This window comes from Cydia pomonella, chromosome 2 (genome assembly GCF_033807575.1).
Source record: "Cydia pomonella isolate Wapato2018A chromosome 2, ilCydPomo1, whole genome shotgun sequence".
Taxonomy (NCBI): domain Eukaryota; kingdom Metazoa; phylum Arthropoda; class Insecta; order Lepidoptera; family Tortricidae; genus Cydia; species Cydia pomonella.
The window spans coordinates 34,046,931-34,060,118 of record NC_084704.1 but is presented as its reverse complement, the minus strand read 5'-3'; the positions used below and the strand labels follow the sequence as shown (position 1 = coordinate 34,060,118).

General features: G+C 46.1%; 1 protein-coding gene across 1 annotated transcript; it reads right to left on the bottom strand.

Annotated features, from left to right (window-relative positions):
• Positions 1–10,567: 10,567 nt before the first annotated feature.
• On the bottom strand, positions 10,568–12,959 carry LOC133515434 (histidine-rich glycoprotein-like). Its single transcript, XM_061847978.1, has 2 exons — positions 12,693–12,959; positions 10,568–11,300 (listed from the first exon to the last, which is right to left on the bottom strand). Exons 1-2 carry the CDS (start codon positions 12,702–12,704, stop codon positions 10,746–10,748), a joined length of 567 nt encoding a protein of 188 aa, XP_061703962.1. The 5' UTR covers positions 12,705–12,959; the 3' UTR covers positions 10,568–10,745.
• Positions 12,960–13,188: the final 229 nt, after the last annotated feature.

Genomic DNA, 13,188 nt, shown 5'->3' with positions numbered 1-13,188 from the left:
ATGACATAGGTTTACTAAACTTATAAACAACTCTTTGTGGTCATAGAACGTCTGCTCAAGGAGCCAATTTCGAAGTCTAGTTTTAAAAGTTGACGCACTTTTTGCAGTAACAATTTCACGCGGAAGGCAATTGTAAACTTTACGACCCATTACATGGGTTAGCTTTTTTGTTTTCGCAAGCCTGTGCGATGCAAGTGGCAGCATTCCAGCCCGCGCGCTGCGCGTTGCGTACTTCCGCGGAGCTTCGATGATTGGATTGGAGTCTACCTCTTCGCGTGTGTTTATTGCCATTTGCATTATTAGTAGCGAGGGCAGTGTGAGTATTCCCAACGACTTGAATAATGGCCTCGCGGAGTGACATTGAGGGACGCGAACTATCGCGCGAACGGCGCGCTTCTGGAGTCGAAAGACCCTCTCCCAATCGGCGGCTCCAGCCCACAGCTCGACCCCGTACTGCAGGAGTGCGTGGACTGACGCGAAGTAGCACGCTCGGACCATTTCAAATGGAAGTACTCGGGCCAGCCGCTTTAATGCAAAACATGCCGTAGCGAGTTTTTTGCACATTTGATCTATATGGCCACCCCAGGCGAGGCAGCTGTCCAGCTCAAAGCCAAGGAATTTTGAGTTCATGACTTGACTGATTACAGTACCATTTCCTATTACAGACAGCTGCCTAACCTGCCGGCCAGACAGATCAAAGCAGATGTAGTGCGTTTTGCTCGTGTTCAAAATAAGGCCGTTAATGCTAAACCAATTCGAGAGTGATGCGGCGATCGAGTTAAGCTTGAGTTCGAGCTCGTCGTATGTAGGGGCGGACACAACAACAGCTACGTCGTCGGCATACATGAAGGTCTCTCCACCAGTGATAGCCTTTGGCAGGTCGTTTAATAGTATGGAGAAGAGAATATTTGACTCCGACGAGCCCTGTGCGACGCCCATACTTGTAGTCTGTGCACTCTGAGCTATGCTTATTATGGAAGGTAGAGGCAAGGAACAGAATCTTCATATAACAAAAAGTGTCCGACAAAAAACCATAAATAGGTGGCGCTACAATACCTAGAATACTTGAGAAATAAATCTAATCATAGACAGCGCACTTCACTCTTCTTCAAGGTTCTTAGCTACTCTAGAGCTACTCTGGAGAGATTTGGAACTATTATTTATAGCTGACAGGTGGACACTTTTACAACAGTTCTGTCTAAGAAGATTCTGTTCCTTTCCTCTACCTTCCATAATGCTTATTCTTCAGCTTAGTGACAGACGCCAAAAATGGCGGACACAATTTGTTCTCCATAGCCTGTATAGTACATTTATGTCAGTGATACAAACACAACATATTTACAGAGACTCTAGCTAAGATGACAATCGTTAGTTGACAAACGCCAAGTATATTTTTCAATTTAATAGTTTAACTTACTAGGAAGCAATTTTCAAGCCCGTATTACGGATGATCCACGTATGCCACACGGGGTAATACTTTTTTCAATTACACGAAGTTTGGAAAGGAGGGATTTATTAAAATACCCTTATAAATAAGTTTGGCGATACTGGCGAGGTGCCAGGGCCGCAGCCGTTCGACGGGTGTGAGCGTTCCTAATAGGAGACGGTTTACAGTACGCGTTACTTTTATATCTAACTCTTATAATCTTATAAACTATAGGTCTACCGACATTATATATGTATTAGGGCCACTCCACTAGCGTCTCTCGAGCGTCAGCGTCTAGTCAACTCTATGGCTGCTGCTCGACGCAACATGGCGCAACTGTGCAGCGACGCCATTTTCCATAGCGCTGACTAGACACCGACACGCAAAAGACGCTAATGTGGGGTGGCCGTTATGGAAAAAGGAACGAAACCGTCCAGACCGGATCCCGAACTGGAGTCTTCTGTCCGAACGTCACGGCGAATCCGGTCCCAATCTCTCGACTATATGATATGCCACCTTAGAAAGACTAGGCGTCTTTGACCAGCTCTTAAGAGGCCCACTGATTACCAGTTCGCCGGACGATATCGGCCTGTCAGTTATTCGCAAAAGCTGACAATCTCGAATAACTACAGACCGATATCGCGCCGGCGAATTGGTAATCAGTGGGCCCCTTAAGGGCGAGTACGTGCTTGCACCTCCTATACAGGATGAAATTTCAACCACCAGCCACACTCTGCGTAGTGACTTTATAGGTCACAATAAACAACTGTTCACAACACAATAAATATGCGTTCCTACGCTACCTACCTACGCTATATACAGCGTGTATTTTTGATACTAACACAAAGGGCAGTTCGTTTAGGCTGTAATTAACACACTCTCATAGGTTTTATAAAATTTGGACAGCTTTTATTTTTTTTTTACAATATAATTCAACAAGCAATGTATCACTACTTTGTTTTAACTCAAAACGTCTCATTAATGACGCGACGTCACAACTGCCACAAGTGATCATGATGTATGAAATATTGAAATATTATGTTAATGTGATATTTGTAGAATCTGGTTACGCCTATTTTAAGGGGCCACAGTACTGGCAGTAGACGGAACCCTGTCAAATTTGTATTTGTGTAGCAACGGTTCTATGAATTGTTTGTTTACTTTTATGTATGTCAGTCGGTCAATAACAGTTCCCATGTAAACACTGAATAAATTTCTAGTATACACTTTCTTAGTTTAACTGTGCTATAGATCTCTGCTAAATAGTGATAGGTTTTTTCCCCATATGAAATACATTGCCGCTCGTAAAAAATGCAAAAATTAATTATGCATTGGTAGTGAAGACTAAACTAATAAAAACTTTCAGAATTATTTTAAAGCACTAAATCCTACGTCTAGTTTAAGTTTGAGGTTATATCAAAAATACACACTGTATAATATGCGTATAGAATATGCGTACCTACGCTATGAAGTGGCTGGGCCAGAAAGTAAAACGAGACACTCGCTCGTGTCGGACCCGGCACGTTGCAGCGTGAATCGCCCTTAACGAGTGCCCGCTACAGTCATTATATAAAATGATGGCAGTCTAGATAAAAGTTAATTCCCTTTCTGCTGTACGGCTTTTGTTATTAATTAACAAAGGTTTTTTCTTAAATTGCACTACAAATTGGTTGCAATTTGTTGGCTCATTATTTTATATATCCATTTTGATTAAATTAAGTTTGATTATATAAATCGTGGGTAACCCAGGGGATACGTTTTGAGTCATTGCAACATAATAAACAGCGAAAGTTATCAAAATAATGAAATTTATGCGCGGGTCGTATCCGCATACAAAACTTTAATTATAGTTCTACGTCAGATATACTTTAAACAAATAAGAATAAAAAAATATATAAAAATCTTTCTCAATGACATAAAAAAGTTGATCGACCCTATAGCATATCCTACGATTTTGTATTTTTTTTCTCTTGAAGATTATTAAAGCTCAAAAATACACGCAAATGTCAGTTTCCTCTTTTAATAGTATACGAGATAACGTAAGTTCAGGGCTCACATAGAAATTACACAAAAATAAATACATTATTATGATATTTATAGCAGGTTAATAAGTGCACAATGGAAAAATACAGAGTAAAAATATATAAAAAAATACAATTATTAATAAACACCTTAAGAGTCTCATGAAGCCGCCGCCATACAATCGAAGTTACTCTCTCATTTTAAAACGACATTCCGAAATAACATGATATTTGATAGGAACATTCAAGTAGGTAACATATATCTATGTCTGGTACTAGATTTCGTTTCTATAAATTACATATTAATTTAATATAAATAATAAGAGCGAGTAGTTTTTTTTTTTTAATTATAAGTTTTTTCCCTGCCTAGCGACAGGGTCCGCTTTCCTACCTTATCTTTTCCACTTTGCCCGGTCTTCGACATCTTCAGGTGTAAGATTGTTCTCTTTCGTGTCCGCTATCACGACGTCCAGCCAGCGCTTCTTAGGCCTACCGCGGCCGCGTGATCTAGGTGATTATTTTCTTTGTAAAAAAAAAAAATAGCAACTAAAACTATTACCATGCATGGGGTGGAGTGGTGCGATGACCTCCCCGAGCGGGCGACAGGGGGAAGTTTGGGTGGGCTTCGGCCTGCCCAAAGATCCGTCTGTCTCCCCTGGTCCACCCTGGGCAACGTCACTAGCGACTGGCATTCGTGCCTCTTTCTAGTGACGGCAAACATCCACACGGGCGTCGTCAGTAGGTGTGGGTAACTACTGATGACCTATACACAACCCACCTGTGCTAGGACCTGCACAGTTGAGCGCCGTAAGCAAGGATGACGGGATCCTGGGGATTGAGCCATAGCCAACCCGCGTGGTAACACGTCTGCTTCGGCCCTAATTTCGGGCAAAACGGTAGCCCGGACTACTAGCCACAGTCCGGGAAATGGTCATGTGAGGAACCGTAGGTGGGCTCACGGCGAGAAGTGGGAGGGCCGCTGAGGCAGTTTCGGCTGCTGATGTGGTGGGGAAAGGCCATGCTGAGGGAGTGCGTTTAGGTGATTCTGGTGGAGGGCGTCTGACCTGGACGACCCTACGTCACACCTTTACAAGCTCCTGATGTCGCGCAACTAGCCAACTTCCCACTTCTATACCTGAGTCGGTGTCCTAACGACTGAAAGCACCTTTTATATGTGTGAGTAGGCGTTCCCAGATGTGTGGGCCCTTGTAGGGTGGGAGCCGATGAGGATGAAGAAAAAACGAACGAACTATGGATAACAGGTCGAACGAAAACCCCCAAGCTGATCCAGCGGCGTCCATCGCTAATGGTGAAGCTACACAGGTGAGACAAGCTGTTCCAGTGACAGTGCGTCAAACCAACAACTTGGCTTGTCCGCAACCCAGTTTATCTGGCGAGCAGACTGGCCTAGACACCTTCCGGGACTGGCAGGAAGTGGACCGAAGGTCCAAGAAGCGCCCCACTAACAGTGGGATGCCTCGCCCCGCCGGACCCGTGAAGTCTTCGACTTCTAATCCTCCCCCCCCTGTTAAACGTCAAGGAGGAGAGGCTAAGAAGAAGAAGAAAAAGAATAAGAACCAGCGGCGAGCAGGCCGTCTTGCACGAGAGCAGCAGCTGGTCACCACACAAAACCCTGCAATCGGGGAGGGGGCACAGGCTTCCCAGAAGCCAGCACCCAAACCGGCGCCGAACAAGCAGGTGGCTGCTGGCAAACCTCCGCCTAAGGGGAAAGGTTCCATCCTACCCCCTAAGGCTGGAACGTCGGCCAGTACCCCTGTGAGTTCGGCTGCAGGTCCACCTAAACGGCCCGGCAAGGCCGCACGAGCCGCTGCTAAAAGGACGCGGGACGAGTCCTTCTCCCCGCAAGGAGAACACAAAAAGCAGAGGCTGGTGAGCCCTGGTCAACCGGGCGTGTCGTATGCACAAGCAGCGGCGTCAGACCTGACGATCGTTATCACTGACGCGAAGTCGGGTAAGATCACCGCTGACCAATCAAATGCCATCCTCCGCGGGTTTCACCAAGCAATCGTGGAGGAGGCAAGGAAGCACATCGTGGGAGCCACGCCACCTAAATTCAAGGGCAAGCCTATCTTCGCTGAGGGGCAGCTGAGGGTCTTCGCAGAAGACGAATACTCGGCCGCCTGGTCTCAGCGGTGCGCGCAGGCCCTAACCTTGCCAAACATCTCCCTAACGGCTGTCCGCCAGTCGGAAATGGCAAGGAGAGTTAGGTGCGGGCTCCTTATACCAAACGTCGACAACTCGTCCTGGGAAGACGTCCGGCAGGCAGCTGACGGACTAAAGTACCAGAATGAATGGGCCAAGGTCGGTACCTGGTCCATCATTGAGATACTGCGGCAAGACCAGGGGTGGTTTGTCGCCTTCACAATCTCAGAAGACCTCGTCCCTGCCTTTATGGAAAGGGGAAGATCCCTGAACTGTGGGGTGGGCAACGTCTACCTGAAGTTCAGGGGCCCAGGAGGCAAATACGTGGACCAGCCTCCCACCCTGCAGGGCTCCACCCTAAGGGTAACGGGTGCACAGGTCCCTAGCCAACAGGCCGAGGGCACCCCCAAGCAGAGCAAGTCTGCCTCTGGGGAGAAAGCTGCCCCCCCGTCGTTATCCAAGCCGACGATACCTGAACTCTCGGAGGATGAACTCCTTGGCACTGGTGAGGGACCAGCCGGGACATCATCCGAGTGCGAGGACTTGTCGGCCTGGATAGAGTCGGGGTTGGCCGACATGTTGAAGGAGGGAGGGGAGATGCAGGATGGCCCCCCTACCACCGACAACATGGACACAGATTAGTGTCCTACAAGCAAACCTCCAGCACAGCGTGGCCGCTACGGCCCAACTGAGACGCTGTCTGGTAGGTCTGCCAACAGCCGTTGCCCTCCTACAAGAACCTTGGACGGGCAGCGGACATATACGCGGGCTCTCTGACACGAAAGGTAAGCTCTATTACTCCACGGTACATGCCGTCCCTAGGGCATGCATCCTAACCACTAACAATATTATTGCACAACCGCTCACTGAATTCTGTTCCAGAGATATGTGTGCGATTAAACTACAAGTTCCACTGCCAACAGGATGTCGCGAGCTAGTCCTCGCCTCGGCGTACATGCCCGGAGAGGACGAGCCGCCGCCTGCTGAAGTACAACGACTGGTCAGCCACTGCGAGAGAGCAGGTCTCGCGATTATCATCGGGGCCGACTCCAACGCACACCACCAGCTGTGGGGAATGGAGACCAGTAATAACAGAGGTAAGACACTTGTTGAATATCTTGTGACTACAAATCTAAACATTCTAAATGTGGGCGCTGAACCAACATTTGTAAACAAACGATGCAAAACGATTATTGACCTGACTCTGGCTTCGGAGGAGGTCAGCGAACTAGTTATGGGATGGCACGTCTCTCAGGAGGCCTCCTGTTCAGACCATAGATGGATTCGCTTCAATCTACTAGCATCTAGTGACACACCAATCGCCCGTAGAAATCCCAGGAAAACTGATCGAGCCGCTTTTAGGAAGATCCTAGGCGAAAGCCTCGATCTGCTTCCTCCGAGGGATGACCTTCGGGAACCAACTCAAATAGAACAGCAGGTAAACATCTTAACTGATGCCCTCGTAGACAGCTACCACAAGGCGTGCCCCTTAAACCCACCGGCAAGGACTGCCATAACGGGTCACCAGTGGTGGGGCCCAGAACTGGAGAGACTCCGGCGGAAAACCAGGAGACTCTTCAACAGGGCCATGAACACAATGGCCGAAGTGGACTGGGACAACTACTATGAAGCCAAGGCCAGGTACAAAAAAAGACTGCGGTACTGGAGATCCTTATCGTGGAGGAACTTCTGCAGCAGCATCGAAACATTAGACCAGGCCAACCGGGTAAGGAAAACTCTAGCGCACAAGCCCACATCACAACTGGGCTCACTGCGGAAGCCCGATGGCACATACACATCTTCCCCTGCAGAGACTCAACGCCTTCTCCTGGTAACCCACTTTCCGGGATGCGTAAGCCTCGCTGATGTAAATCAGCAGGACGAGGAATACAGCACAACAGACAACAACTGGCAAATGGCGCATAGAATCGTCACCGCTGAGAAACTCAGGTGGGCCATAGACAGCTTCCATCCCTTCAAGGCGGCTGGTCCGGATGGGATCTTCCCTGCTCTCCTACAGTGGAGTCTAGGACTCATCCAGGAAACTCTAACCGATATCATGGTAGCCTGCCTAGCCTGGGGGTACGTGCCCAGGAGATGGAGGGATGTCAACGTGATTTTCATACCAAAACCAGGTAAGAATGACTACACGGCTGCTAAATCCTTCAGGCCCATCAGTCTCACATCATTCCTGCTGAAAACTCTGGAAAAACTGTGCGACAGGGATCTGAGGGATCGAACGCTAAAGAACATACCGATGCACAACAACCAGCACGCGTACAGCTCAGGTAAATCCACAGAGTCAGCCCTACACATGGTTGTAAGCCGCATTGAGAGAGCCATCCACGACAAAGAACTGTGCCTCGGCACTTTCATTGACATCGAGGGCGCTTTTGACAAGACCCACTTTACCAGTATAGGGAATGCCTTGGAAAGCCATGGCGCGGAACCCGGACTAACAAAGTGGATCATGAACATGTTAAACAAGAGGATTATAAGGTATGCAGGTCAACCGCAGGCCGTAGCAGCGGTGAGAGGATGTCCTCAAGGGGGAGTCCTGTCGCCTCTGCTGTGGAACCTAGTAGCTAACAACCTTATAACCAAACTGAACGAGGAACACTTCTACACAATAGGCTACGCTGACGATCTGGCAATATTGATATCAGGTAAATTTGCCAGTACAGTATGCGACCTCACCCAGTCAGCTCTCCGGATCGTAGAACGCTGGTGCAGAGAATTTGACCTATCAGTTAACCCCACCAAAACAGAAATGGTAATGTTCACCAATAAAAGGGCACTTGGCAACTTTACCAGACCAACACTTTTCCAAACCGAGCTGCAGCTGACCGATGAAGTTAAGTACTTAGGACTAACTCTCGACAGTAAACTCAATTGGAACAATCACATCAACAAACGTATAGACAAGGCGGGAGTTGTCTTTTGGCAGTGCAGAAGGATGATTGGTAAGAGGTGGGGACTGAACCCGAAAATCACCCTTTGGCTCTATAAGACGATAATCCGCCCCCTACTCTGTTACGGTGCCCTGGTTTGGTGGCCAAGAACAAACATAGGCAACGTACGAGACAAGCTACAAAGACTCCAAAGGCTCGCATGCGCGGCCACCACTGGCTGCACGAGGTCCACTCCAACTGCAGCCATGGAGGTCATGTTAAACCTTCCACCGCTGCACCTACACATACAGCAAGAGGCCAGTCTCTCAGCGGTAAGGTTGCGAACCCTTAATATATGGTCTAACAGCATAGGAGCTCTCCACACAACATGCCTGGAAAAGGTATATGACGAATTTCCAGTGCTTAGGTCGGGCACGGATCGGATTCACAAACAAGCTATCTTTGACAAAAGGTACAAAATACAGTTATATGAGGACGACAACCACGAAGGACTCAATCTCCGGGAGCTGAGAATCTTCACTGATGGGTCCAAAACAGACAGCGGGTCGGGCTCCGGAACCTTCTCAGAAGACCTGAACATGTCAATCACCACACCGCTAGGAGCCCATAACTCGGTATTCCAAGCTGAGTGCATGGGCATCTTAAACGCGGCGGCTGCCATCATTGCAAGGAAGGTAGTAGGATCCTCCATCCGCATACTCTCCGACAGTAGAGCAGTCTTAATGGCTCTAAATAGCCATATAATTACATCCAAACTTATACACGAATGCCACGAACGACTTATGGAGGTATGTCATAATAATAATAAGATCACTTTACAATGGATCAAGGGACACAGTGGATCCCGGGGTAACGATGCTGCGGACGAGCTTGCCAGGCAAGGATCGGGTGCGGGGGCGATTGGTCCGGAACCGATTCTTCCGATACCGTTTAGCAAGGTACGCTCAATGCTGCTGGCACGTACAGGGAAACTACACACAGAACACTGGCTGAATCAGACTGGATGCAGACAGGCAAAAGAAGCCATGCCTGGCATCAACGGAAAGCTCACAAGGGCGCTCCTTCAACTAGGGAAGGTCCGACTGAGTATGGTAACCAGTGTCATAACAGGTCATGGACTATTTAACAAACATCTTTTCATAACAGGTGTCACAGACAGTCCCTTATGCCGAGGATGCATGGAGACAGAAGAAACAGCCTCTCACGTGGTGCTGGAATGCAGCGGAGTGGCCCCATACAGGGCAAAACATCTCGGATCCCCGAGAGACCTCCCTGAGGTCCTACTCAACATCAAAGGTTTGATAGGATTCCTCGAGGAGTTGGGCTGGCAAGAGTAGCCAACCCTCCACCCCCCCTTGTCACGCAAAATAGGCGCCAGTCGTCGAGTTGCGGAAAATCGCCCGAACTACAATACAATACAAATATTACCATGCATACAGGGTGTCTTCCACAATTGGGCTTTAAATGCTGGGCTCGATTCTACTCGCTACAGTTAGCTACTTTTATTATGGGACCGACCCCGAAATCACGAAATAAGTTGGCTTTCGATACACTTTGGCTGTCGATTCAACTATGGAAAAGTCAAACATTTTTTCGAAATATTGGGGTTGGTCCCGTAGTAAAGTAGCTCGATTTTGCGAGTAGAATCGAACCCTGATTTTAAAGCCTTATGTTACGTCAATGTTCATGACAAGTTTCACGTAATGGGGGCTACCGTTTTGTGCTCGACAGTCGGCGCCACTGTAGATGTAAGTAGGTTCAGAAAAACAGACCTCAAATTTCTTCTATGCTTATTTTTTTAATCAATACATTCTAATAACACAAAGGTATTTTTATCGTCTAAATTTGCCGTTTTTTCAACCTGATTAGTTTTGTATATATTTTAGTTGATACTTTTTTTAAACACTAACTTATATTGAACTACATCTAATGTTTACCATGATTTATCAAAGATGGAAAAAATCTACAATTATGAATAAGGTGTAAAAATTCGCAATAAAAAAGCTTGACAACCCGCAAAAATTATATAATTATATACATATGTATTTGACATTTTGAAAGACCTTCGTCTACCCTAGCGGCAAAATTAAACGCAGTAGCCCTCATTTAAGCAAGTCGTTTAAAAATGAGAGATTAACTTCAACTCGACGGAGGCGGTTAAGTTCGTGTTACTTTTAAGAGTGATGAATTCCATTACTGTTCAGTCCGTTCATTTATTCATCATCAATGGTGATACCACGTATCTGCATGGTGTTCGACATGTCCATGGCCTTCGATGCGACCTTTTTCCGACTGTCCGGTCCACATCTGCGGATCGTCGACGCCCAAGAAATATGTATGGGGGCTGACGGTCCCGTGATGAGGATGATGACCATGCTGGTGATGCTTCTCGTCATAATGCTCATGCAACCCAAGTCCATGGCCATGATGCTGCATGGATGCATGATGCAGACCATGCAGCTGATGTCTATGCGGAACATGAACTGGATATTGTTGGTGGATCTGATGTGGAAGCGGAGCATGGTCATTCATATGTCCATGTAGCTGGTAGGGCTGTTGTGGAGCATGATCATGCAAGACATGTTGCGGTCCGTGTAGCTGGTAGGGCATAGGTTGATGATGCGGAACATGTTCATGCATAGCATGCGGGACATGTTTCTGGTGTCCTGAGCCATGATGGCGCAATTTGTGTGCTAGCGAGCGAACCAAACCATATGGACCGTTCTCTTCATGGTCGACTGCTACAGCAAGAGCCGTGAGAGCGGTGAAGCACATAACCTAATAAGGAAAAGACAGTAAACAATTAATTAGATGTCTCATTAAGAGGAATGTATACCAGAAGTCACCGTCTTGTAAAATGTGTATAACCCATAAGAACACTTTGATCCACAATGAGACCATAACAAATGACACTATCTTTCGCTTATTTTATTATTATTTCTCTTTATTCATTCTAATTCTTTGGACAAAGCTTGTTGCGGATTTTACGTTGTACAGTCAGCATCAAAAGTAGCGGATCAAACAAGGTTTCAAAAGTATCTATAACAGCTTAACAAAATGTGATGGTCCTATATTATGTAGAACAATTAAGAAGGTAAAATATATACTTTTGAATGTAAATTTTAGAGATTTATCTATATTTGGAAAAGTTATCCAGAATATCAGATACTTTTGGCGCGTTGTTTCATCCGCTACTATTGATGCTGACTGTAGCTATATTTATGACGAATCCTGTGGCGGATTATCACTTATTTATGTAGATTGGACGAAGTTTATTGCGGATTCTGTTTAGTACCTCTGCTTTTGACGAAGCCTGCGCTGTGGATTTAGATGATGGTTATGGATTCTCCTAATTGTAAGTGACTTCTATTATGTTTTATTTTACAATAAATGATTCAAATTTCCTAAGCGCTGGTGGCCTAGCGGTAAGAGCGTGCGACTTGCATTCCGGAGGTCGCGGGTTCAAACCCCGGCTCGTACCAATAAGTTTTTCAGAACTTATGTACGAAATGTTATTTGATATTTACCAGTCGCTTTTTGGTGAAGGAAAACATCGCGAGGAAACCGGACTAATCCCAACAAGGCCTAGTTTTACCCTCTGGGTTGGAAGGTCAGATGGCAGTCGCTTTCGTAAAAACTAGTGCCTACGCCAAATCTTGAGACTAGTTCTCAAAGCGGACCCCAGGCTCCCTTGAGCCGTGGCAATATGCCGGGACAACGCTAGGAAGAAAGAAGATTCAAATTTCCTGTTTAAATTCTTAGGCTAGGCTATTTACTCGTACACTATGAATATAAAAGTAAAATATAAATACACTTACAAAACAAGACAAAATTAATATAAACACATTATAAAAAAAAACGTATTAGGGTGCCGCCAGCAGCGGTTTATTTTATTATTATTTGTCTGTCTTACCATATCTCGTTCGGGATCATGGGGTCCCTGACCTTTGGGAGGCATGCGTGGGGCCGAAGCCAACAGCGCAGAGGCCCTTTAAGACAAACTAATCTAAAATCAAGGGATACAGGTGGCGGATACCATCTCCGAGCGCACAATATGGTACATCCGGAGATGGTCCCCGCCAGGTGCAAAGACTATTGCAGTGCAGCACTTTTGTGCTGCGATGGGATCTAAGGTCATAAGGCTATTGATTTTTAAAGTCAAATATTTACCTTTATAAACATTATGAATTATTGTTTAAATCCAATCAGAGCAGAGCCACGATGTACACTGACAATAATCGACAGAACTCGTTTATGTACAAACCTTGATTGCAAGGTAATATAGATTTCACTCATGTGTGAAAATCATAAGGCTGGAAAATTAAAATAATTATCTAATTATTTTGTAAACAATTCACAAGTATTAAGTTAATCACGTCAATTATACAATCAAACTTTGCATGCGGGGGGCATTTTTATGGTTCCGTAGTCTGTCTGTCCGTCCGCGTACCTATTAAATAGCTCAGTGAACGTTAGTACTGCATTGTTATGGACTTAGTTTGCCATGGGTAACACGCCTATATGTTTTGTTTTTTCCTCGCAATTGTGTTGGAAAACGTCGTATGAAACACGTGTGCATTGGTCATTACACACATCGGCTTTCTTATTGCATAATATCGCCTCGTGTGAAATGAGCAACGTAGCAAACTTTTATCATATGGTAGGT